This window comes from Sporothrix brasiliensis (genome assembly GCF_000820605.1).
Source record: "Sporothrix brasiliensis 5110 chromosome Unknown Cont21, whole genome shotgun sequence".
Taxonomy (NCBI): domain Eukaryota; kingdom Fungi; phylum Ascomycota; class Sordariomycetes; order Ophiostomatales; family Ophiostomataceae; genus Sporothrix; species Sporothrix brasiliensis.
In genome coordinates, this window is record NW_024467140.1 from 706994 (window position 1) to 730584 (window position 23591).

The following is a 23591-nucleotide window of genomic DNA, read 5'->3' on the forward strand; positions in this document are numbered from 1 at the left end:
TCTTCTGCTTCCATTCTATGCACATTTCCACACTCTGCTACTGAATTCAGGCCGTTCGGTCTCGCCGCCAGTGGCCGAAATCCACACCAGCAAAAAGAGACCGAAAACCGGTAGTCGGTGCCAACAGACAAGGGACCTTTCAGCGACAGGAACAATAGTAAGAAGCAACTGCAAGGGAGATCTTCCAACTGGTGATTCTACCAACGCTACATTTGCTATTGTTCTCATTCACCACGCATCCGTGCCGACACACATGGTCAGCGCAAGCGCGCGGTCCAGGACTACTCGCTACCGCCACAGGGCGGTGTTTATAAAGAAGAGCAGCGCGACACTCCGGTGGGCACCAGCCATGGCTTCAAACCCAGACGACACCGTAGACGAAGAGATTCCCATCACAAGTGGTCGGTACGACAGTCACGACAACAACAGCAGCAGCAGCAACACGTTTCCCTACCGCCCAGTCCAGGCTCAGCCCGACGTCATGATCCCGGAGTACTTCACCCACATGCCGCTGGTGCGCGACCACCTCATCACAGACACTTCTGAGATGCAGGAAAGCACGGCCCAGATGTGCCTGACGGACATCTTTAGGCAAAATGTCCAGAGCGGTGATACACCACTCAACGAGTTCGGCGTGCCGCACCTCGACCGCAAGCGTCACGCTCGCTTCCTCCACAAGAGCTTGGAGCCACTGCCAGGCATATTTGTCGGCTATGATCCCAGTCGGCCTTGGTTCCTGTTCTGGTGCCTCAACGGTCTACACTTGCTGGGCGAGGATGTGACGCCGTATCGTGCACGGCTGGTCGAGACGGCGCGGTCGATGCAGAACGCGTCTGGTGGGTTCGGTGGCGGCCACGGGCAGTCATCGCACCTGGCTACGACGTACGCCGTGGTAATGGGGCTGGCCATTGTGGGTGGCGAGGCTTGCTATGAGGCCATTGACCGGCGGGCCTTGTGGAAATGGTTGTGTGCACTTAAGCAGCCGGACGGTGGTTTCCAGATGTCGGTGGGCGGCGAGGAAGACGTCAGGTAAGATGGAATAATGGGATCTAGAGTGCGAGATAAGTGAGGAAGTGGATGTATTCGACAAAGCAAGAGCTGACATTGAGTTTCGACAGAGGAGCTTATTGCGCGGCAGTCATCATCTCGATCCTGAACTTGCCTTTGGACTTAAGCCCGGATTCGCTAGCCTGGACGTCCGACAAGCCAACGCTCTACACGGGGCTTGCTAACTATGTGCAGCGGTGTAGGTTCTTTCCTTTCTTCCTTTTCTTTGCCACTCACTCCGATCATCCCTGCTGCTTGCTGTGTTGCCTACGTGGCAGATGTCGTGCATATCGTTTTCTTTGGTTCCCACCTTTTGTTTCTTGACCATGCTCGTCCTGTTTTGTCCTGCATGACTGTTTTGATCCTTGTTTGCCTTCGCTAACCGGAGGGGACAATCTGCCAACCACAGGCCAAACATACGAGGGCGGCATATCGGCACAGCCAGGCTCGGAAGCCCACGGCGGGTATGCATTCTGTGCTCTGGGCTGTCTGTCTATTCTAGACTCACCCAACCGTTCCATCCCGCGGTATGTACCATGACCTCGTTTAATGAGGAGGGCGGAAACGATTCAGAGAAAGTGATGAAGACGGTGTAGTCGGAGAAAAAAAAAGAGAAAAAATGGTGAAGTAAAGAATGAGGGTCCTGGGACTGGCCATTCACGGAGTGACAACAACTCATGCATAAATGGGGCCCGATCTGGTCTTCCGGTGCCCCCTATGGGTGTGGTAGCAGCAGGCCGTGGCTGCCTTTGATGTGACTTTTTTTGTTGTGGTGGTGGCAGCGAGATCGAGAACGGTTTGGAGTCTGTCCGGGCTTGGACACCTTCGCTTGTTGTGTTGCTTATTGCCACTTGAGAAATCACTCATCTAACCTCATTTAGATACCTCAACGTGCCCCGTCTTGTGTCCTGGCTGGCATCGCGCCAGTACGCCCCTGAAGGCGGCTTCTCGGGGCGCACGAACAAGCTTGTTGACGGGTGCTACAGCCACTGGGTCGGTGACTGCTGGCCCCTGGTCGAGGCCAGTCTCCAGAGGTCCAGCGACGGCGTACCGAAACCGCCACATTCTCTGTTCAGCCGTGAAGGCCTGATCCGCTACATTCTCTGCTGCTGTCAGGATGAGACGAAACGCGGTGGCCTCAGAGACAAGCCAGGACGGTGTGTTTATGAAAAATTAATGTTTAAGTGTTTGTTGTCTTCCTTTCGAGGGAACGAAGCTAACAATTCTTGTCCTGCAGGATGTCAGACCCGTACCACACCTGCTACGTCCTATCGGGTCTGAGCTCCGCTCAGCACAAGTGGGAGCTGGTCGACAAACCGGCCACCGAGACGGATGTGGAGGCAGGCGTCGATGCAGGGGCCAACGACTACTCCGAACTAGTCTGGAAAGTCTCGCCCTTCCCATTCTCTGATGAAGGGGGGATGCAGGTCTTTGATGAGGAAGACCGCGTGTCTACCGTGCACCCCATTTACACCATTTCAGCCGAACGTGTTGACCAGATCCAAGCCTACTTCAGGGCTAAGGTTGGCTTCTAAAGCACAGTAGTGATGTACGTCGACAGACGGAGGAGCCTGGGAAACTTTGTAATGTCAAGGCCTAGTCGTTTAAAATCTACATTTGCATTGCTTTCGTGATTTCATTTTGTTTTGTTTATCTACGTTTGTGCCGTACTTGACCGAAATTCTTCAAAAACAGTTTTAAATAGTAGACTTACTAACCTTGCCAAATAAGGTAGTTTATGAATTTCATATACAAGTATAGGTTTTAATTTTAACATTTTTTTTTAAAAAAAAAAGGAAATGAAAGAACGAAAGAAAGAAACAACCTTGGCTCATCCAAGACGACCATAATAAACACACTGATATAATTCATAAACATAATCACGACGACAGGATTAGCGGCTGAATCGTCAAAGGGTTTTCTCTATACCTAGTTGCTAACATGTCATGGTTTAAGGTTGGCTGGCTCAATCACCCTTCCTCTCCTACCTCCTTGTCATTATAGTCACAAACTGGTCGGCCCGTGCCAGATACATCGATGACAATAAAAAAAGGGTGAGGTGGGTGAGGGTGGGTTGCATGGCCGCCTTTTCTGCGGCCAAGGCTGAGTTGGCCATGCTGGTTATATGAGACTTAACTGAAAATCAAAATAGAACAGAACCTCCTACGGAAAGCAGAGGAAGCGAGACTGGAGGAATAAATAAAGGATGACGCGGATAAAAAAAATCAACAAATAGATAAAATACAAATAGGTGAACAAAGTGCATGCGGCCGAGACCGTGGATAATCGGGATTGGAGGCCGATGGGAAACGAGGCATGATGACGAGATATCGGAAGGTTGAGGGCCGTCTATTCATCACGGTGACCATCCAGAACAAAAAAGTAAAGATACAATACAGAGATTACATGCACGAGTGCAGAGGTCATGCTCACGAACTGCTACTGCCTGGCACCTTCTCTTTTATGTCTGTGTCGGCCCTGCATCTGTAGATAGTGAAATCAAAACAAAAAGAACAAAGGAGTAATGTAAGGCAAGCCAGCCTGCTCAGTTTTCCTCTGAGAGTGGGCCCGCATGGATTTTCTCTCGTACTGAACACATATTCATAGCAAGATAATGGACAGTGATCTCCATAAATTTCATTCCAATGGATTGCCATATCCCATTTCGATCTCGAGTCAGAGGACGACGCGAAAGGTGGTGCAAATGGACGGCCCAGTCCTGCCAGCGCAAATGATTTTGCTCATGGCATCTCAGCATGACAACTAGGATCGCAGCACACCATTTAATCGTCCTGTTTCTCGCTCCTGCCCATCGCGACTTGCATTTTGGCCATCACAGCTTCCTAATTTTCTGCCGATCTTGAGGAAGAACCTTGCAGGCCGGGGCCTATCCCGGGATGTAGTGGTAAGGGCCGGGGATATTGTCATTTAAAGGATGAGATCGTATGAGACAAGATGGAAATAATAAAACTTGACCAGTGTCATCAAACACGCTTTCATGTTGGAGCAACACCCTGTTGAAACTGCGCTGCCTAGTCCGTGCCGCGTTGATCCTCGTGTTATGTTGCGAACTTTGAACTTGCATGCGAATTCATTCCAGGCTTTGGCTTTGTCTCTCCTACTATCACGAGCAGAGACCTCGTATGTGGCCATAGATGAACGTGTTGCAATACCCTCCTTCTGTATGTTTTGTGTGCCCTTGTGACACTTGTCTTGTCTGCATCGCCCCTCTCTGGACCCTCGCAATGTATATGTTGCAGACAGGAATGGCATGCACGTTTCTCCTTTCTGCTTTGCTGTTTTGTGTTCCATTCCCTTTCCTTCTTGCTGTTTGCCACCACATGCACTGCATATCCTGTACGCCCTGCATGTCCTGCAGAAAACCACGTATCAGACCTGGCCTGGCCGCCGTAACGGGCCTCGCCTTTTATTGTGTGGCTACGCCAGCACATGCATTTATCAGACGATCACTGCCTGGGTTGCTCCCCGTTCTTTTTGTATGTCCTTGATGGTTCTCTCTTCTCGTGCGCCTTTTGTCGCTTTTCTCCGAACGTTGCACGCCACTGTGGGTCGATAAATTTTCAAGCAAATTGAACAAAAAAGGCAAAGAGAAATCTCGAACAGAGCCAAAAGGAGGAAAATCCGGGAAGCGATGAAGGGCAAAACAAAGAACGGGAGGGGCCTTGCAGGGCCGAGGGATAGGCATAAATCGACCGAGAAAATAAAATCAGAAATAGAATGCGTTGCATTGGCCCATGACTTGCATGCATGCATGCTCATATTTCACCGTTGGGGGCGTGAACGTACCGCGTGCTGCAACAAAGGGCGGTCGGCATCGAGCTCCGTTCCGGTACCGCATGGCCTGAAATGAGAGGCTGTCTGAATCCTGGCGTTTCTCATTCTGACGTGGTGGCCGTTCTGGTCGGTGTCGAAGTAAGGCCTCAGAACCAAAGAAAACTGAAGCATCAAAGGGCACAAAGAGGCAAAAAGGGAGAAAGAAAAAACCTACTGCCAAAAACAATACAAGAAAGAAGTCGACACAACAACACATTCTTGCCGTCTTTATTTTTTTTCGCCCGTGGCGCTCAATTCTCTGTCCCGCCTCCGCCATTTGGATGTTACCCTGGCCCCCATGCTATCCGTTTCCCGTGTTCCGTGGGATCTTTCGGGAAGACAAATAGAATGGGCGGGGAAAAAGTTTACAAGCATGAACGAAGAAAACGAATAGGGGTCAAAAGGAAAAGAATCACAAAGAGGCCTTCTGGGCAGTATACTTCACGCCCTTCTGGTGTTCCTTGCCCCACTGGGTCTGGTGTCGTTAGCTTTTGTAGAAAATTAGAGGAAACATGCAATGGTTGCAGTACCGCTGCCGGCCATGGTGTGCAGTGGGATACATTTTTGGGGTTTGTTGAGGAACACTGCGTCGTCACATATGCATCTACCATGGATATGGCTGCCGTTGTGCCCAGAGAGTACATGAGACTCCCCAACAGTGCTTTATGTCAAGTAGGGGTATAGACGAAAAAGATGTAATGAGGCAATGAGACAATGAGACAACGGAAATGTAGTGTGCTCAACCGGCAATATGCTAGCTTCTCCAAGGCTCGTAGATGCCTTATTTGTGTTCCCGTATAGCGTTCTCGGTGAAAAAGAATCGCACACGTCAAGGCAGGTGCCCGTGCTATTACCAAATCGCTGACGACTGGCAGGCAAGTAGAACCAAACGAGATGTGGTGTTGAGTCCAAGACTGCCCCTTGCTTCCGAGGCACGCTTCCCACAGAAAATGATGGCCATACTCTTCCCATTTGGTGTTTTGTTCGTTACTCAGCTTTCTGGCAGAGCACTTTGGCAAAACGCTTCCCACAGCCAGAACAGTATTGTACCGAGGGGAAGAGACAACGTAAGGGCAGCTACAGAGAAACTGGGCCGAGGGGTTTGCGTGGTCGCATGATAAGCTATGGCAGGCCTGTAATGCAGAAGTTATCGGCAACAGTGGATCAGCCACTAGCTTTGTCTTCGTTTTGCTTGCTTGCATTGTGCACTTTGTGAGTACGAAGCTGCGTTCGAGGTGTTCGCGAGGCCACATAAAAGGGCTATTGGTCATTTTTCTCTCTCTTCCAGCGCTCTTCCATGTCAGAGATCCACACATGCTGTGCGAAAAGCGGAAGGTCCTCTCCATCCCATGTCCCACTCGACCGCTGTGGGTGTATTCGACGTTGTTCTGCCTTTAACCCTTCCGTTCTACCTTGTTTCTCACCTTTCTTTCTTTTGTAAACCGGCTCTGATTTTTAGAAATGCACGTGATTTTGTGACAAGATGAGACGAACCCAATGAGATCTCAATGCCTTCATTCTGAGAGATGCGGAGAGAATTGCCGAAGACGGCACTGGGGCGTCTAATCAGCAGTGTTAGCAAGAGAAACAGATCTGTGCCAGCATTACGGAGAGTAATTGTTGCAATTCTGAATCAACAAGGCTAATTGGGGAACTTTGCACCCCTGCTCAAAGGTTCTTCTAGCCTCGCTTGCCAGCGAAGCAAGCTCCAAACCGTCGAATTTCGGCCATGCAAACGACGCTTTTGTGTTCCATGCGGGGATCGAGGGTTAGGCCAGCGGCATCTGGTGGCTCCCTTGCGTAATACTGCCTCGTCCAAGACAGACTTCCCCCGTTTCCTTGCATGTCGCCGAGCACCAGTCGTGGAATTTTGCTTGCACTGGCGCTGATGCCCTGCGTCGAAACTGGCAAAACGAGAGACAAGAAATCCTGAGAAGGTGCAGCAAAAGCTGCAAAAGGGGCCCTTCCATATGCTTCACTTCTGTCAATAGTTTTCTGGCTCGACCTTTGTCGCTTGCTTGCCATTGCCTTTTTTTCCTCAGTTCTTCACTTCAAAGATGACATTGACGTCTCGAGAGGTCGCTCTGCTAGGGTCTGGTCTGCCTGCAGGACCCCGACGTACCCTGGACCGGCCGCGCCGACCGTTGTTTGCTGTTATTCGTTTCCTTTTTATTCTCTTTTGTTGTATGCTGGTGCTGGGTAATACGAGACGACACAGATAAATCCTCCGAGGAGACGGTCGCTTTTGGGGCTTGCACCTTCGTTCTTGACGTTTGCGTGAAGGGTATCGTTTCTCGTTAAGGCAAGAGCGAGGGGCTGGCGTGGGCAACCCCCCTTTAAATAGCTTTCTCGTGATGTATGCGAATGTCCTCTCAGTCGCATTCTGGCTTTTCTTGCACTATTTTTTCACACTGAGAAAGCACAAACTATAAGAAAGCAACGCTGAAGCTTTGGCAAATCCATTGAAGATATATGAGGGAGTTGAACAAGTAAAGTCCATTGCACGTGCATTGTTTTGTAAGGGGTCGAACTTCCGCAAACAGAGCAAAAAGTGCTGATTCGTTCTTTCCTACAATTGGAGACGCACAGCGCCTTCCTCATGTTTTCGAAAATCGGGGAGGAAGGTGCAATATATTGGTCTATTGAACAAAACATCAAAACGACCGCCGTTTTTATTTTGTCTCCCCGCAATTGTCGTCTCGTCGTCTTCCACCATCCCCGTTCTTCGCCCACATGGTTCTCGTGCATTCTCGACGCTACCAATGCCGTCGCCGCCATGCCGGCCGTTGTTTCGTTGTTTAATATCAGAGAAGCATTGCCAACACATCATTGCATGAGAACTGTGCATAGGGTTGCCTGCTTTACCACGCCATCCGTGGGTTTCCCAATTGAATTTGTCCAAACCTATTGACCACCCCTTCCAATCCTCACGCCCCCTCATTGTCTTTTCTTCTTTGCGGTTCCTTGTTAAGTCATTGCTAGGGCCTCTTGTTCAAAGAGACTGGCTTGACGATCAATAAGCCCCTGGTCCCTCATCTGTCACCCTATGCAACGGTTCTTTTGCTCCTTGGTCGCTGTTCATGCATCTCATTTTGTCGCTTGTTGGCGTTGCTGGGTTCCATCTCGCTTCCTTGATCAGCCCGGTCCTCTCTCTCATTCTACACATATCTTACACACACACACACACGCATTGTTCCTGTCCATGTCTGTTATTTGGGGTTTTGTTAGCTCGATTTCTGCAGTTTTTTAATGCTTCCTGCTCACCGACTTCGTGGTCCGCAACCTTCCCACCAACCCCTTGCTACATATTCTCTCCACAACCGCTCCGACTCTGTTTGTTCCGTACATCTTTTGGGTGTCTTCATGCTTTTTAGTTTGGATATCAACCTCAAAAGATATCCCCCTAAGCAGTCGAAGACGACATATCAATTGCTCGTTTTAACAAGATTGTCAGCAACCTTGTCACGAATCCTCTGGCCTCCAATTGTCCGCCACGAACTGCCTTGTTTCTTTCTTTTTTCTTTTTTCTTTCTTTTTTTTTTCTTTCTTTTTTGATTTTCGAATCTTGCACAAGGGCATACTAACTCGACGACTGCAGGTTTATGAAACGAGCACAAATAGCCTAGTCCTTAACAACGTCGCTAGCCATGCACCTATACGTTGACACTTTTTCGTCCACCATTTCATTTCACAACTCTACAAATCTCCGTTCCCGCTATTTTCGTTGTGTCCCAGCCCACTCCCCTGCTAGATCTTCTGATTTGCTCGATACAGATTTTCTTTTCTTACAGGCTTATGGATAACGCTACATTTCTTAGGAGCATCCTTCACACTCAAGCTCCGCTTCCATGTCTGTTCGACGGTTCTTCCACAAGTCTTTACCTTGTCTTCTGCGGAAGAATCTACTCCTTGGTGTGAGTGGCTCATCTTTAACGCCAGGCATCGACAACCGCTGGCACAGACAACCAATGGGCCAAAGGGATCTCTGCGTATCGCCCTTACCACTCAGATTCCATATTATGTGGAGGGCGTGGGCGTTTAATACATCTCGCTGATCCACCACCTTGCCTTCGCTATTACTCGTTCCACTCCGGTATGTCGGAAGTTAGCGTTGGAGTGATCTGGCGCAATGAGCTAAGGGTTTTTATACAGGCCAGTTCAATCGTTTAACACCGGGTTTTCTGACTCTTTCTTCTCAATTATTTATTTTACTGGATTTGCAGTCACCTGTGCAATTCTCTTTTTTTTGCTCCCAAAAAGTTGCACTTCCTTGCTAACGCGGTTGCCACCAGTCTTTATTATTACCAAAAAAGTATTATTTACAACAGTACGCCGTTTTTTCCCGCTCCCTTCTCTCACAGTGGCACTTTGAGTGGTCCTCCCTCGTTGCATCATCCACCAAGTTGAACATGTGTGTGTCTAGGGTGCGAGCGGAATATGAAGTACTCTGAGAAAGGAAAGAGCCACAACTGCATGCACACATCCCAATGCATATGCTCGTGCATCCTATCGCATTTACATCGTACCACGCAAGGGTACGTTTAGCAGACCATGCCATTACGCCGTGCCCCCTCTCTGCAAGGTCAAGCTCCGGTCGTATGACGGGTGGGGACGCAGTTCTTTGGACCAGGCAAAAGCATTTTCCTGATAATATCGCAACGTTTTCACTGCTGACCACAGTGGAGATCTTGCTGAACATCGATGGCCTTGCTTTTTTTTCCTCCCGTAACGGGCCACGAGGGCAGTTGTTTGTTGTTGATGTTGGTGGCATATGCGCGGATTTTCAATTTGCTCACCAGGTTGCCCAGAATAGGCGCCGGGTGTCAACTTTTGGCTCTGCAACTATACCCCGGCGTCACGCTCTGTTTAAAATATCCCACCGAATGCTAGACTGGGGCAATGAAGTACCGCACGACAAAGTCGCGAATCCGAAGATGGTCCGTTGGAAAGCTGCAATACGCGCCCGCCGGTTGTAAAACCCACTGCGAGCAGCCCCGACCCGGCGCGGAGCTACTTACTCAAAACACGCAACCTGACTGGCCGGCGGTTGTACTGAAGGTGGCCGCCTGGTCTTGTTTTTCTTTTCCACAGCCCGCGGCCTCTTCGGACAAGTTTCTTGTTGTCACGCTTCCGGCTCTTGTTTTACTGGGGCCGCGTCGTTTCTGTTGCCATTCGCGTCCCGCAATGCACTCGATTGGCTCTGTGAAGCTGGTTTCATTTTGCCACCTCACTATGCCTAGACCTGCATGATGAGTGGCCTTTGGTCTGCAATTTCTTCACCATGTTGTTTTTTTTCTGCCCTACTTTTCCTTACCCCCCATTCCCCGTTTCTTTGCATACACCGAAGCACATTTTTTAAATTTATTTTTATGCTTTTCATTTACAACATGATTCCCGTCCAGTTTTCCCCGTTTCTCGGTACCCGCCACAAACACTTCCCTGTTGGGTTCGGTCTCAAAATGCCCAAGAATCTGCAAGAATTTTGACGAGCTCTAATTCTGATGCATAGGTGCTTCTTGTGTTGTCCTTGTTGGCCCGTCCCTCTCACCCTGGCTGGATCTTCTGCGTCTCGCTCATCCAAATGTTTTGGTTGACTCTCATTGCCTCTTTCTTTTCTCACCCCATCCCGTATGAGAAGAAATCCCAATCTGCTTTAGTTCTATTCTCACACCTCCTAATGTCACCGTACTCTGTTGACCTTGCGGTCTTGATTTGTATTAGTATATATATATTTTTTTCCTCGCCTGTTGTTTTCCTTTTTTTCCAACCGGCGGCAACTGCAGCAGTAACTCGTGCTAAATAGCGATACTGTCCGCCGAGCGAACTTATCAAGGAGATCTTCGCGCCAGGTTTGATGATGCGCCGTTCCTGTTATTTCCCTCCCCACCCTCCAAATACGCTTTGTGGACCCCCCTAGTCTGGACTGTTTTTATCAACTGGCAACGGCAGCGCCAACACATCAAGATGGGTCACACCCTGAGAGCCGCATCTTTCGACTTGCATCTTCGTCTCTATCCCGCTTGCTTTCGGTTGCGTCCTCAATTTCCGAGCGCTATCTAGAAAATTCGTGCCCCGCACCAGGCGGCCGGTGTTTTCTGCAATAAAGCACGAGTGTCTCGCCGTTGTTGGAACTGCTGGTGAAGACATCTCCCGTCAACACCCTCGACCACTCAGAACCACCACCAGAACTGCAGAAAAACGACTACGAAGTTGCATGTCTGTCTTAAAACAGCCCTGGCACGCGCACATATTCTCCGCACATAGCAGCAGACATTACACACTCAAACGCGTTTGCGCTTTTATAACACCCACACCCGCCCAACATCTCTCTCACACACACACAACATCACGCCTCCTGTTTTCACTTACACGCAAAAGCACGCCAGCTTATGTTCGACTTTCAACCGGTGTCTGTGTATTTCTATCTCTTTTACGATCCCCCTTCTACTTTTTCCGGTTACGATACCAAATCTATTCAAATTATTCACCTTTCCTTTATGTAAAAGCAAACACCTTCATATGCCATTACCCGTCTCTCAGTTTTAATTCACGTCTGCGTCGGGCTGCAAATACGTCCATTGCCTAGCCGCTCCAGTTTCGGTTGGGCATATTTGCATTAGACACCCAAGTACTGGACTGGTCTCCCTGTCTGTGTATCTCGCTTCGAGCCTTGACGCCCCTTCTCACGCCGGATACGATCTACAGCGTCAATTGTCTCGATAGCCGTTTGCTGCCTACCAGGCTCGCCATATTGACCCCTGCGCCAAGCTGCTCGAACACGCCCACTGCAGTCATCCCTTCTTTACACCTGGCTGCATCGAATTGGGCAATATTTTCTGAGGCAAAATGAGTTCGTTCGGTTTTTACATGCAATACTTAGAGAGTAAGTCACCAGCTGCATGTCATTGTTATTTGCAACGCGTTCTTTCACTCGTCGAGATGTTGCATGTATGCGCAGCCTTGTTGTCCCATCTCGGAACACAGGTTGGCAGCCGTCATAGTCGTGGCGCTCATTTACGAACAGGTAACACCTGTTTTTATGTGTTCTTTTGTTATACTATCTAGCGAGAAAAGATCCAACGCCTCGTTTTGACATTTTCCCCCGCGTGGTACCTTGCGGCATCTCAGATCTCTGACATGTGTGGGAGGCCCGACAAATCTGGGGTAGCAATCTACACGCGAGCATTGTACCCCCCCCCCCCCCGGTTGGGCTGAAATGCAGACAAGATCGTGTTGGGTGTTTCAGGCCGCATCGTGAAATCTGCAATGGGAGATGAGGCCAAAGCCTGATAGCACGATGGCACACACCTTGAATCTCATTTTCCCTTCATCTGATGGTTGTATGCGCAAAAATGAGGCTGAGGTTGAAACGTATGGCTGACAGTTTCTCGTCCCAACAGGCCTGTGCCGGCGTCGTGGGTGGCAGGACCCTATGTACGAGTGTTACCGTGATAGCAACGGTTACACTTGTCTGGTTCTTGTGAACGGCCGCGAGTATCAGACGGATCTTGCATACGAATCGGACATGCTGGCCCAAGAAAACGCCGCTATGCGTGCATTTATGGTCTGCCGGAATTTTTCCGTTAACGGTGGCATGCTGGCCAGGAACGGTATTGTCCAAGGTCTTCCTGCAGACGAGTCCAACCGGAAGCACCGACGGGGCCGCCAGGCGTCAAGCAGCCACAGCAAGAGCAGCCGCAGCAGCCGGCGATCCGGTACTCATTCGAGCAGCTCCTCGACAGCCTCGTTTGAATAAGACGAAATACAACGTCAGAGTACCGGGATCAAACTTTCGACTGAGCAAACAGAAATCGCTTAATTTGTGAACGACCACTTGGATCCTACGATTTGAAAGCCTCGCGCGCTTCATTTTGGTTGCTGCCTTGTCGACGATATAAACCAGCGACTCACTTGCCACACCAAACCGGTGCCACTGGGCGTCCTTTCATATTGACCTATCGCATCGATCGTGGGTCGCAAATTGTTCTGGACCGACTGCCAACCAAAGGCTGTAGACTGAGCCTTGCCAAATCCACGTGCTCTTTGACTTCATCTCTCCACCTTCACAAGCCTATTTTTTAAAAATTCCTTTTCACCCCCTTTGATATTTTCTTCTTCCTCCTCCTTCCGCTCCCATTCCTTTTCCCTGATGCTTTTTGTATGTGATTTTTTTCTCTTTATTTTGCTTCCTCATAAATGCTTCTGCCCAACCGATACAATGCACTTCGACATGAAGCTTCGCAGCTTCTACAACTACGATTCACTGAGAGAATACCCGGACGCTGGCCTTGATGGGCAGCTGCCTAACCCCCAAAAGTCGAACCGATGAAAAGAAAGATCTGGGCACAATGACGAAACAACATACAGCCTTACGATATCAACGATTTCTACGAGACCTACAACTGCACGAAAAAAAAAAACGGACTACGACAAGAAAAAAGAAAAACAAAACAAAAAAAAATCACACATTGTCGACACTGCATGACATGATGAAAAGATGCACTGTTCTTCTTTTGACGACACAACTTTATATTTTAACGACGCTTATGACATAGAAACGAACTTTCACGACAATATTTTGATTTTGGCCATTTTTTTACTTTTGCTTTCTGCGCCACTCCTTTTCTTTTATGTTTCATTCTGACCTTCATGACCTTCATGACCACTGGACCCGATGTCAATATGTGGATTGCCCCAGGTTTTGCAATTGTGGCCTGCAGTCCTCCATCCGGGGACTCTTGGGAAACGATCCGCCCAACCGAGCTCGACCCGAGATAATTGTGAGTCCTTCACGGCTTTCAGTTGGGCAAATCCTCGGACCGGATCGACTTTGCTGCACAATAACGTAGCTAATGGTATGTCCGATGCTGTTAGTTTACTTGCCATAGCCTTATGGAAACATAATCCCTGGACTTTGTTTTCTTTTTTTCTTTCTTGCCCATTTTATTCCTGTCATTCATTTGTGGCATATTGTTTCTTGACCGACTGGAGGTTAGATTTGAGCCTTTTAATGACCATTTTGATGCATGGTTTGCCAGACTGATGAGACGAAACGGCGGCGGCCAGAATGGCCTTTCATTTTTCAAAACATAGCGCGCTTCAAGATTTTGCATTTTATTTTCTTTCTGTCTCTCTTTAGTTGAACAAACAACCGGAGCTGTCTCTCCTGGTAACAGGTGGTGTCGGCCAAGACAGATTTCCAGAATGTGAGTCAGTGAGCCGTCTGGGTGCTCCAGCGTTTTACAATTTTCAATCTTTCTGTTCACTCGGTGGTTTGCATACGTTCTTTTCGTGTCTCTGTGCTTTCCACTTTTGCAAGGATTCACAAACCCATTTTATAACCTTCACGGCATGACTATCGTTCACTTTTTTTCTCCCCAATCCATTCCATCTGGCTGATCTGCACCTGCTTGGTACAGCTTCGATAATATTTCAATATACAATGCCATTTATAGTGGCATAGTTGTCAACAAACTGAGCGTATTCGGTATTTTTATATTTCGCTATATTGGCAATTGATTGAGAGGTAGCGAGCGGTCCTTTACTAAAAACTATTTGGTGCGGCTGCTGATACACAAAGTACAGGAGGACAAGGCTGCCGGGCCCAGCATTGGATGGACAATTACCAAGTGCCGGCGCACATTACCCTTGATTGAGCAGGCTCCGTGTGGTTTGACCATCATCATTAAAGCCACGGGTTCGTTCTCTTTCAGCTCGATAACCGTTGATCACTGTTGTTGTGCAAAGGAGGTCACCGTGGTATTACATGAAATGAAAAACATCCAATGCTCCGCAGACAGGGCGCCATAAACATTTATCCCTTTGGGGAAGTCCCGGGTTTGTGTTAATTTCACGCGCCGCCCTGGCGGAATTATTTCTGTGTATTTTAAAATCGATGTTCTACTGTGAAATAATTTTTTTCCGGTGAAATTAGCATGTGAGTTGCCTGAGCCAATCACTGAACGCGGCCATCAACACGAGTTAACTCTTCCACCTTGCATTTGCCATTCTTATTCCCTTTTTTGCCAGTGTTCCAGAACAAATCAAAACAATGTTTCTGGTACAGACATGCTGATCACCTTCCCTAATTAACATAAGAACATGCCCTATTTTCGGAGTATGCCATTGTTTGACAGGGACTGTTGGCGACGGATGTGACATCTCGTTCCCTCGTCCCGCAAATCTCCTTTCCCTTCCCGCTAATGAGGCCACGGAAGGTTAAGTCTAGCAATCTCGCTGTATTGATGTCGTATCTGAAATGCGAAGGGGCAAATGCGTCAATACGAGCAACTACGGCCTGGCCGACATCATCAAACCGTATGTGGAAAATTGAAGAAGGGCTGAACTGAAATTTCCAGGATTAACATATATGGCGTAGAGGTACGACATCATTACCACCGCCAAATCTGGTGATCCCAAAAATCAAAAGGCATGACGCCTTCCAATTTAAACGCATGAAAAGAATAACGACTGCTTTATGGAGCATTAGTCTTTCCTGTTGTTCTGGGTTTGCCACAGCCTGGATTTGGGGGGAAGGGGAAAATCACTCCTCCCCGACCCCAACACGTTCTTTACTCGTACTTCTTCCCTTCCTTCTTTCTCAAGAAGCCTGATTGACAAGAACTATCGCACCACATGACATGGCAAGCGAATTGCTCGCTAGGAAGTCCAGCGGGGACGATCAGTCTGGTCCAGTCCAGTCCTTAACGTGGTGCCCTAACAAAATTAACTCATAAATGAACCTGGGCACCGCCAGCCTGTCGCACTCCCTGCCCTTTCGTTATGGCGTCTGTTCGCCGCCTTGGGGGCCCCTTTCGTTTCGTCCTGTCTTTCAATCTTGCCGTGCCCATGCTATTCTTCAGCTGTTTTGCGGGTCCCTCAACTGCCCCTATTCTTAGTAACTTAACCTAGAGCCGTCTTTGGCTCCAAAGGACATGCAAAAAGTCACAATAACGGATTCGAGACTGGCATAGTGGGACACCTCCTATTGCAGTCTTCGCATGAAAGGAACTGTCAATAATAGACTCTACCTCGTAGATACGGAGTGAAAGCAGCCTCGCAGCGTAAAAGCTCTTTGGTCGTTTTCGGTTCACTAAGCCACCTTTGACAATGCATCTACTTCCAACAACACTTCCCAAAACAGAAAGTAATCCCAACTGCCCGCTAAAAGGGCCATCCTCGCTCCTTCTCGTCATGTGTTACCACACGACCTCGAAATACCTCGTCACACAGTGAGGCCAATAATCGCAAAAGAAAGAGAGCCGTAGAACCAATAGAGCACCGTTATGAGACAGAAGAACGACGGTAGCAGGTACTTCGCCTACTCTGTAGCAATTTCTGCCTCAACCACCAGGTCCGGGTAGTCTCACAAACTAAACTCCCCAAAGCGGCGAGACATACGATTTACATTCTTCGTCGTTCGCTCCTTCCCCCCTTATTCAATTTTTAGCACCGTAGTTTCTGCTTCTCGGCCGTTGCTGGCACCCCTCGTTCCTTCCCCAGCTCGTGCTAAAGTGCGCCGCCCAATGCTCTCTGTAGCTTTGCTCAGTTGCAATGTATTAGGTGCTAATGAATACCTCCTTCATCACACTGTGCTCCCTAGTCAGAAGCACAACGACCACGTAGGCAAGTACTGGCACCCCACTGTGATCTCCCCTCCGAATTGGCACCCCTTTTCCTTCTCCATGGTGGCTCCTTCCCCCGTCCTGCTTCGAACGTCTACCAAGCCTTTTCCCACTTGTCCATTTTCGGACGACTTCAGGACACCTTCCACCTTCCGCCTCGTTTCTCGTGTCTCCTGTTTTCTTTCCTCTCCTCTCGTCTCCTTTCCACTTTGAACCTCTCAATCGCTATAAACAAATTCCAACAAAGCGTCTTTTGTCGACAATCTCCAACCCTTAAACCTCCTTGGCCCGGGGTCCCTCTTCTTCTTTTCAAAGCTTTGCAGTCTCCTTCGTTTCACTTCGATACGCTCGTTTTTGCAAACCCGTTTAATCTACCGACGATTTTCGCATCTACCACGCATCTCGTCCTGTTTGATTTTTAGATTTCCTCGCCTCCATTCGACTTCTCGTCACCTAATTACTTTTCCAACATCAGTATGAAGGGTACGTTTATGGCAGCGTCTGTGCAATACTCTTCCTCCTGCTCGCTATCCAGCTTTTGGTTTTGCGAAGTGTGCCTCGCCTTGCCCCTCCGCAGCTTGCTGCCCCCCCCTCTCTTGGGAGCTTCTCGGCTCGCGTTCACCACTCTCTGTCGCGCCCACTTTCTACTCCAGCTACTTTTCTTGACAAGCCCAGTTCGCTAACATGTTTTTCTTCTCCTTTCTGCAGCTCTCATTCTTGTCGGCGGCTTCGGCACGCGTCTTCGGCCTCTTGTATGCACCACCCACCGCCTTGTTCTGCACATCTGAACTTCCTGTCTCTGAGCACTGTTTTTTTTCGCGACTACGGGCAGCATCGGTTGCAGACCACCTCGTCCCTCAGCATACTCTACTCTTTCGACGTATAGTCGCTAACGTTAAGCTTCTCGCGCGTCCCTTCTAGACCCTCTCTATTCCCAAGCCCCTCGTCGAGTTTGGCAACAAGCCCATGATCCTGCACCAGATCGAGGCACTGGCCGATGCAGGAGTTACCGATGTCGTTCTCGCCGTCAACTACCGTCCTGAACTGATGGAGGACCGTCTATCTGAGGTACGTTGCGCACATTTGTGACCCCGAATGAAGCCACCATAGTTGCTAATATTGTGCTAATATTGTTACCCCCTACAAACAGATTGCCACCAAGTTTGGCATTAACATCACATTCTCTATCGAGACCGAGCCCCTGGGCACTGCCGGCCCCCTGAAGCTGGCTGAGGATGTCTTGCGCAAGGATGAGTCTCCTTTCTTCGTCCTCAACTCCGACGTCATTTGCGAATTCCCCTTTAAAGAGCTGGCAGGGTTCCATAAGGCGCACGGTGACGAGGGTACGATTGCTGTCACCAAGGTCGAGGAGCCGTCCAAGTACGGTGTCATTGTCCACAAGCCCGACCACCCGTCGCGCATCGACCGCTTCGTTGAGAAGCCCGTCGAGTTTGTTGGCAACCGCATTAACGCCGGCCTGTACATCTTCAACACCTCCGTGCTGGACCGCATCGAACTGCGCCCCACGTCGATTGAACAGGAGACTTTCCCTGCCATGGTCACCGATGGCCAATTGCACTCGTTTGACCTGGAGGGCTACTGGATGGACGTTGGCCAGCCCAAGGACTTCCTGACCGGTACATGCCTATACCTGTCCTCCCTGACGAAGCAGGGCTCGAAGCTGCTCGCGCCCTCGACCGAGTCCTACGTGCACGGTGGCAACGTCCTGATCGACCCTACTGCCAAGATTGGCAACAACTGCCGGATAGGTCCCAATGTGACCATTGGCCCCGGTGTCGTTGTCGGCGACGGCGTCCGCCTGCAGCGCTGCGTCCTGTTGGCCGAATCTAAGGTGAAGGACCACGCCTGGATCAAGAGCACCATTGTCGGCTGGCACAGCACCGTCGGCCGCTGGGCCCGCCTGGAGAACGTTACCGTCCTGGGTGACGACGTCACTATCGGCGACGAGGTCTACGTCAACGGCGGCAGCGTGCTTCCCCACAAGAGCATCAAGGCGAATGTCGACAGACCCCAAGTCATTATGTAATATGGGTGTAATGTTTGTCGTTTCTTGTCTTCTCTTATGTTCCTGTTTGTTTGATCGACAAAACAAAACAAAATAAAAATAGATCAAACTGGAAATCCAACCGCGGGCCGGCTCCTTTTGCGGGAGTGAGCCAGATCTCCCGTTTCGCGACCAGACAATTTTTCTCCTTATTTTCTTTTTCTCCCGTCTGCTCTGCGCTTTTTCTCCTCGTTCTCCGGCTGTGACTTGACCAGCCTTGCAACCTCGATTATAACTCGTCAAAATATATCCTATACTTTATTTTTAAAACCTCAATTTTTTACTTTGTTTTTATTTTGGCAGCACCGATTCCTCGTCTTGAATTGGGTATTTTTGCACTGATGGGACGCGGTTGTTTTGTTTTGTGTCTTGCCGCATGTCGATTGCAACGATCTTTTGGAACCACTGCACTGTCTCGATGGCCCGGTTGCATCCTTTATACTTTGACCCTGATGTATTTGGTGTCTACTTTTCTTGTTTGATACTCATTTGTTGTCTTGTTTCTCGTTTCTTTTTGATCCGACCACTCTCCTCTCCCAACACGTTTCTTCCAAGTCCATGCGTTGTCTCCTAGTTTTCGACTGTTTTAGGTGACTCTTTTATTACATGTACCCTGTATTTCGCTCACAAAGAACTCAAAAATAAGATGGTGCTTGATAGAAGGAATAATTGAAAATATCGTGCGGGAAAAACTACAGCAGCTTCTTTGGAAAACGGTAATCTAGTATCGTGCACGGTCCGTAGGTTCGACTGGAATGTAGACTAATAACTGAGACAGACACGCGAGCGGGCAAACGAGCGTAATACACGCTGAAAACGGCAAGGGCCATCTCTGTTTCGGCCTGTGCTGGCATGTTTCACTCTGTGGTAATAGGCGGATTTGCGTACACGTATGTTGTAGTCAGGAGAAGAAGGGAAAGAAAATTCCATCTGCAGTCGAGCATCGCTCGCTTGAGTGGGTTTTGACAGTGCACGAAATATTGCTTCAGATTTAACCTTTCAATGGTGTCAACACAAGAAATAGGTACTCATATATACATGTCCATTATATCTTTGTCTTATTCCGACTATACAGAAGGCAGGAGATACGCATCGCTTTATGTTTTCCTGTTTCGCCCCTTGGCGTCTTCGTTATGCAGCTTTGGTTGCAGACTCGACGTGCACGACTTCTGCCTTGGACTCTTCGGCGGCCGCGGCCTCCGCATCAGCCGTCTCCTTGGCCAAGGCCTTGTCGGCCTCTTCCCGTTCCGCCTCCTCCTGGGCGTCGGCCTCGGTCAGCACCCAGCCGCGGCTCATCTCCACGGCTTGCTCCCACTTGCGCACCATGCGGCCAATGGGGGCGCGGTCCTCGCACGGCTGGAAGATCTTGCGGCCGGAGCGGTTGACGTCCCGAAGATCCGTCAGCTTGTTCCACACACCAGTAGCAAGGCCGGCAGCAATAGCGGCACCCAGAGCCGTCGTCTCGCGCATAGCGGGACGATCAACAGGGATGCCGGTAACGTCGGCCTGGAACTGCATGGTCAGGTCGCTGTTGGAGAGGCCGCCGTCAACGGCTAAGCTCTCGAGGCGCTTGCCGCTGTCGCGCTCCATGGCGTCAAGGATGGCCTTGGTCTGGTAGCAGGTAGCCTCAAGGGTGGCCCGGGCGATATGTGCCTTCTTCGTGAACTGGGTAAGGCCGACTGTGGGTGCAAACAAGGTCAGTAAAGTAAGATGCGGAAATGATGAAGAGCAGGCAGCTACGTACAGAGAGTGCCTTTGGCATCATCGATCCAGTAAGGTGCGAAAAGACCACTAAAGGCCGTAACAAACACGACACCGCCGTTGTTGGGGACTGACTCGGCCAGTTCTGTGATTTCGTGCGACTCTTTGGCGAATCCCATGTTGTTTGTCAAAAACTTGACACCGGCGCCGGCGACCGCAATACTGCCTTCGAGAGCGTAGATGGGCTTGGTGCCGTGACCAAAGTCGTAGGCAACAGTGGCCAACAGACCCTGCTTCGAAATGACGGGTTCAGTACCGACGTTGTAGAGCAAAAAGCATCCCGTGCCATAGGTGTTCTTAGCCTGGCCCGGATGGAAGCCGCACTGCCCGACAAGTGCACTGGACTGGTCGCCCAAGCAGCCAGCGATGCGAATGCCCTCGAGAGGGCCGTCGGCGATGGAGCCAAATGCCTCCGCATCGGACGAGGGTACAATTCGTGGCAGCTGGATTTTTGCGGGGTCGATGCCGAAGAACGCGAGCAGGCGGTCGTCGTACTTGAGAGTCTTGAGGTTCATGAACATGGTACGGCTGGCGTTTGTGCTGTCGGTGACGTGCACACCTTTGCCGTCGTGGCCGCCGGTGGGGCCGCCGTTGAGCTTGTAAATGAGCCAGGAGTCGACCGTACCAAAGGCCAGCCGGCCCTCCTCCGAGGCCTTGCGCACAGCTTCGACATTGTCTAGCAGCCACCTTAACTTGACACTGCTTGGGTATGTCGAGAGCGGCAGACCGCAGATGTCCTGGAGTGTGTCGGCCTTGGGGGCGTTCTTCAATTGACGCACGAGGCCGGTTGTGCGTGTATCGGGCCACACAACGGCGTTGTACAGTGGCTCACCGGTCTCTGAATCCCATACAAGAGTCGTCTCGCGCTGGTTCGTGATGCCAACTGAGCGGATGAGCTGCTTGGAATGGCCCTTCTCGACGAATTGCTCGACCGCCTTCTCCATGCACGTCGTGACGGAGGCAAGGAGCTCCATTGGGTCATGCTCGTGCCATCTGAAGGAAGAGACCCATTAGCAGTTATTTGGCAGTGGAGCGTCGGAACCGAGCTCCCTTTGGAAGCAATGGCAACAGCACTCACCCTGAGTTGGGATACAGGTTCTCAAACTCGAGCTGGTGGCTGGCAACGGGAGAACCATCACCATCGAAGATGATAAACCGTGATGACGTAGTGCCCTGGTCGATGCTGCCAACGAACCATTTCCGTTCCTTCTCTTCGTCAGTCACGAAAAGATCGGCAGGCAATCTCTCCGCCTGAGGAGTTGTACGCTCAGAAGCAGTTGCTGTGGCCAGCTCAGACGCAGCCTCGTCCAGCTCGTCGATGCGAAGTCGTCTCGGCTTCCGCTGATACACGGCGGGGTTGGTGGGGAATTCGACGACGTTGCTGTTGTTTTCCGCCATCGTGGCAACTGGTACCGGAAGACTCTGGGTGTTTGACGGGCAATGAAGGAGAAGTAGAGGAGAAGTAGACAGCGACGGCCTTAAAGATGGTGAAGAAGAAGAAAAAAAACGGCGAAGAAAAGACCCGGGGGCCGCGGAGGTATATCGGACGGAATGGCACAGCGGCCTTCAATTGCAGCGACCGTTACTTCCGTTTAGTGGCGGCAAGGTGAGTGAGGAGGAGCGGCGTCGTCGGTTGTACGTGACGTCGTCGTTTTGTAGGTGAAAGAACAAAGATTCGCTGTTTTTGTGATTTGCACTGCTCGAATTCTAGAATTGAATACGTCACTCCCAGCCAGCTCGTTCCTAGCTCTTGGGGTCGCGCAAACGCAAAAGTCCGGCAGGGGTAAGTACAAAATAGCAAATGCTCGTGCAAGGGGACAAAGGCTGGTTGCAAAACTGGCGCTTGAGGAACGGATCAGCTAGGCAAAGCCGAGACGTATGGCGAGATCGATTTAGCTTGTCTCAAAAATTGGAAAAGAACGAAGACGGGAGACGATAAATTTGGAGAACAAATCGGGCAGGACGTCGTAAAAGAGGACCGGGAGATGAGGGGATGGATTTGACAGCTGTTCTGGGGAAGGAACAAAGGACAAAAAGGACGCAATCGTCCCAAGAAACCACCATGGCGCCTCGTGGCTCGTCACTTCTAGTTTTTCTCGCTATTTGCTCTTTCCGTGTGATCAACTTACACGCTTTTGTGGATGTATCTTACGCCGTAACTGGAAATGCCGAATAGCGATGCCCCGAACACTGGGTCGTTCTTGCCTGCGCTTTCCTTTTCTTCCACTTTTTGGAGAAAGTTTTGGAGACTCCCTTTTTTGGTGGTGCTTGAACCTGGCGCTGTGGCAAGATCCATGAAATCCCCACAGGCTTTGGCCGTACCAAGAGTCCACTCCATGCTGCTGGATGGCAGAATGATTGGAGGAAGATCTGGAAACGGCCCACAGTTGGCCTTCGGCTCCCCTTAGACGGAGCGACTTTGCGAGACTCGGGCTCAACATACCGATGCACCGAGGTCCTCCCTCGTGTCCGGCACCTCGGGAGTGGTGCAACTGTGACAAGGTGGCAGTAATTGTCGCGTGGAAAATTTTATCGTATCTATTATTGCATTCCTTTTTTGTGTTATTTTGTGGCTTTGTGAAAATAATACAAAGTAATTTCGTGGTAGGGCCAAAGTTGTAAGTGTAATTTCGTCGTTGTTGATGGACAAATCTGGAGGATATAAGCACATTTGGAGACGTGGACATGCTTATGCATTTTCAAATTTGCTCTGCTATCAATCGAGAACCGTAGGGCCAAAAGGATTTGATGAACGTAAATTCGCAATATCTTCACTTTGTGAGTAGACGTATTAGTCTCATCTTCATTTGATCACATGTGTCGTGACCTGCACTATGCGCAACCAAACGGAAGGGACGGACGGCCCCAAAACAGAAGGCGCGACGGCGTATGTCGTACAGAGTTGTGTTGATAACCCCTCAACAGTTTTGGGCTTTGCAAGCTTCCCCCTATTTAATGGCCACGCATTCTATCAACTGGACATGACCCATCTGGAGCTTTCACGGACAGGCGGTAAGTGTCCTGACTCTTCTGATTCGAAAATCCACACTGACGTTGCCGTTGCGATGGTAGGGCGTGAGCATCTCCGGCCGTGATTCAAGGCTATCCAATGTGTCTCGCCGCGGCCATTGTAACCCAGAATCCGAGTCCAGGGCACACTGGTATACAGCAAATTCCCATAGGCCAACTTGCTTTGAAGGAATGCGTTATGGCATCCGTCATGTCCAAGTGCCCATTGGCATTTGCCGCACCTGGCGCTG

General features: G+C 50.0%; 4 protein-coding genes across 4 annotated transcripts; 3 read left to right on the top strand and 1 right to left on the bottom strand.

The window, feature by feature from the left end:
• Positions 1–253: 253 nt before the first annotated feature.
• Positions 254–2582, top strand: SPBR_04717 (protein farnesyltransferase subunit beta; the record flags this gene model as incomplete). Its single annotated transcript, XM_040762994.1, has 5 exons — positions 254–1029; positions 1119–1246; positions 1457–1574; positions 1929–2204; positions 2285–2582. The coding sequence occupies 5 exons, from the start codon at positions 254–256 to the stop codon at positions 2580–2582; spliced, it is 1596 nt and encodes a 531-aa protein (XP_040615236.1).
• Positions 2583–12313: 9731 nt separating this feature from the next.
• On the top strand, positions 12314–12637 carry SPBR_05423 (uncharacterized protein; the record flags this gene model as incomplete). The annotated part of the gene is made up of 1 exon (XM_040763699.1): positions 12314–12637. The coding sequence occupies one exon, from the start codon at positions 12314–12316 to the stop codon at positions 12635–12637; it is 324 nt and encodes a 107-aa protein (XP_040615237.1).
• A 4344-nt stretch (positions 12638–16981) lies between these two features.
• SPBR_04938 (mannose-1-phosphate guanylyltransferase) lies at positions 16982–18552 on the top strand (the record flags this gene model as incomplete). The annotated part of the gene is made up of 4 exons (XM_040763215.1): positions 16982–16988; positions 17214–17257; positions 17427–17573; positions 17656–18552. 4 exons carry the CDS (start codon positions 16982–16984, stop codon positions 18550–18552), a joined length of 1095 nt encoding a protein of 364 aa, XP_040615238.1.
• Positions 18553–19701: 1149 nt separating this feature from the next.
• On the bottom strand, positions 19702–21729 carry SPBR_04787 (glycerol kinase; the record flags this gene model as incomplete). Its single annotated transcript, XM_040763064.1, has 3 exons — positions 19702–20249; positions 20315–21324; positions 21410–21729. 3 exons carry the CDS (start codon positions 21727–21729, stop codon positions 19702–19704), a joined length of 1878 nt encoding a protein of 625 aa, XP_040615239.1.
• Between the last annotated feature and the right edge of the window lie 1862 nt (positions 21730–23591).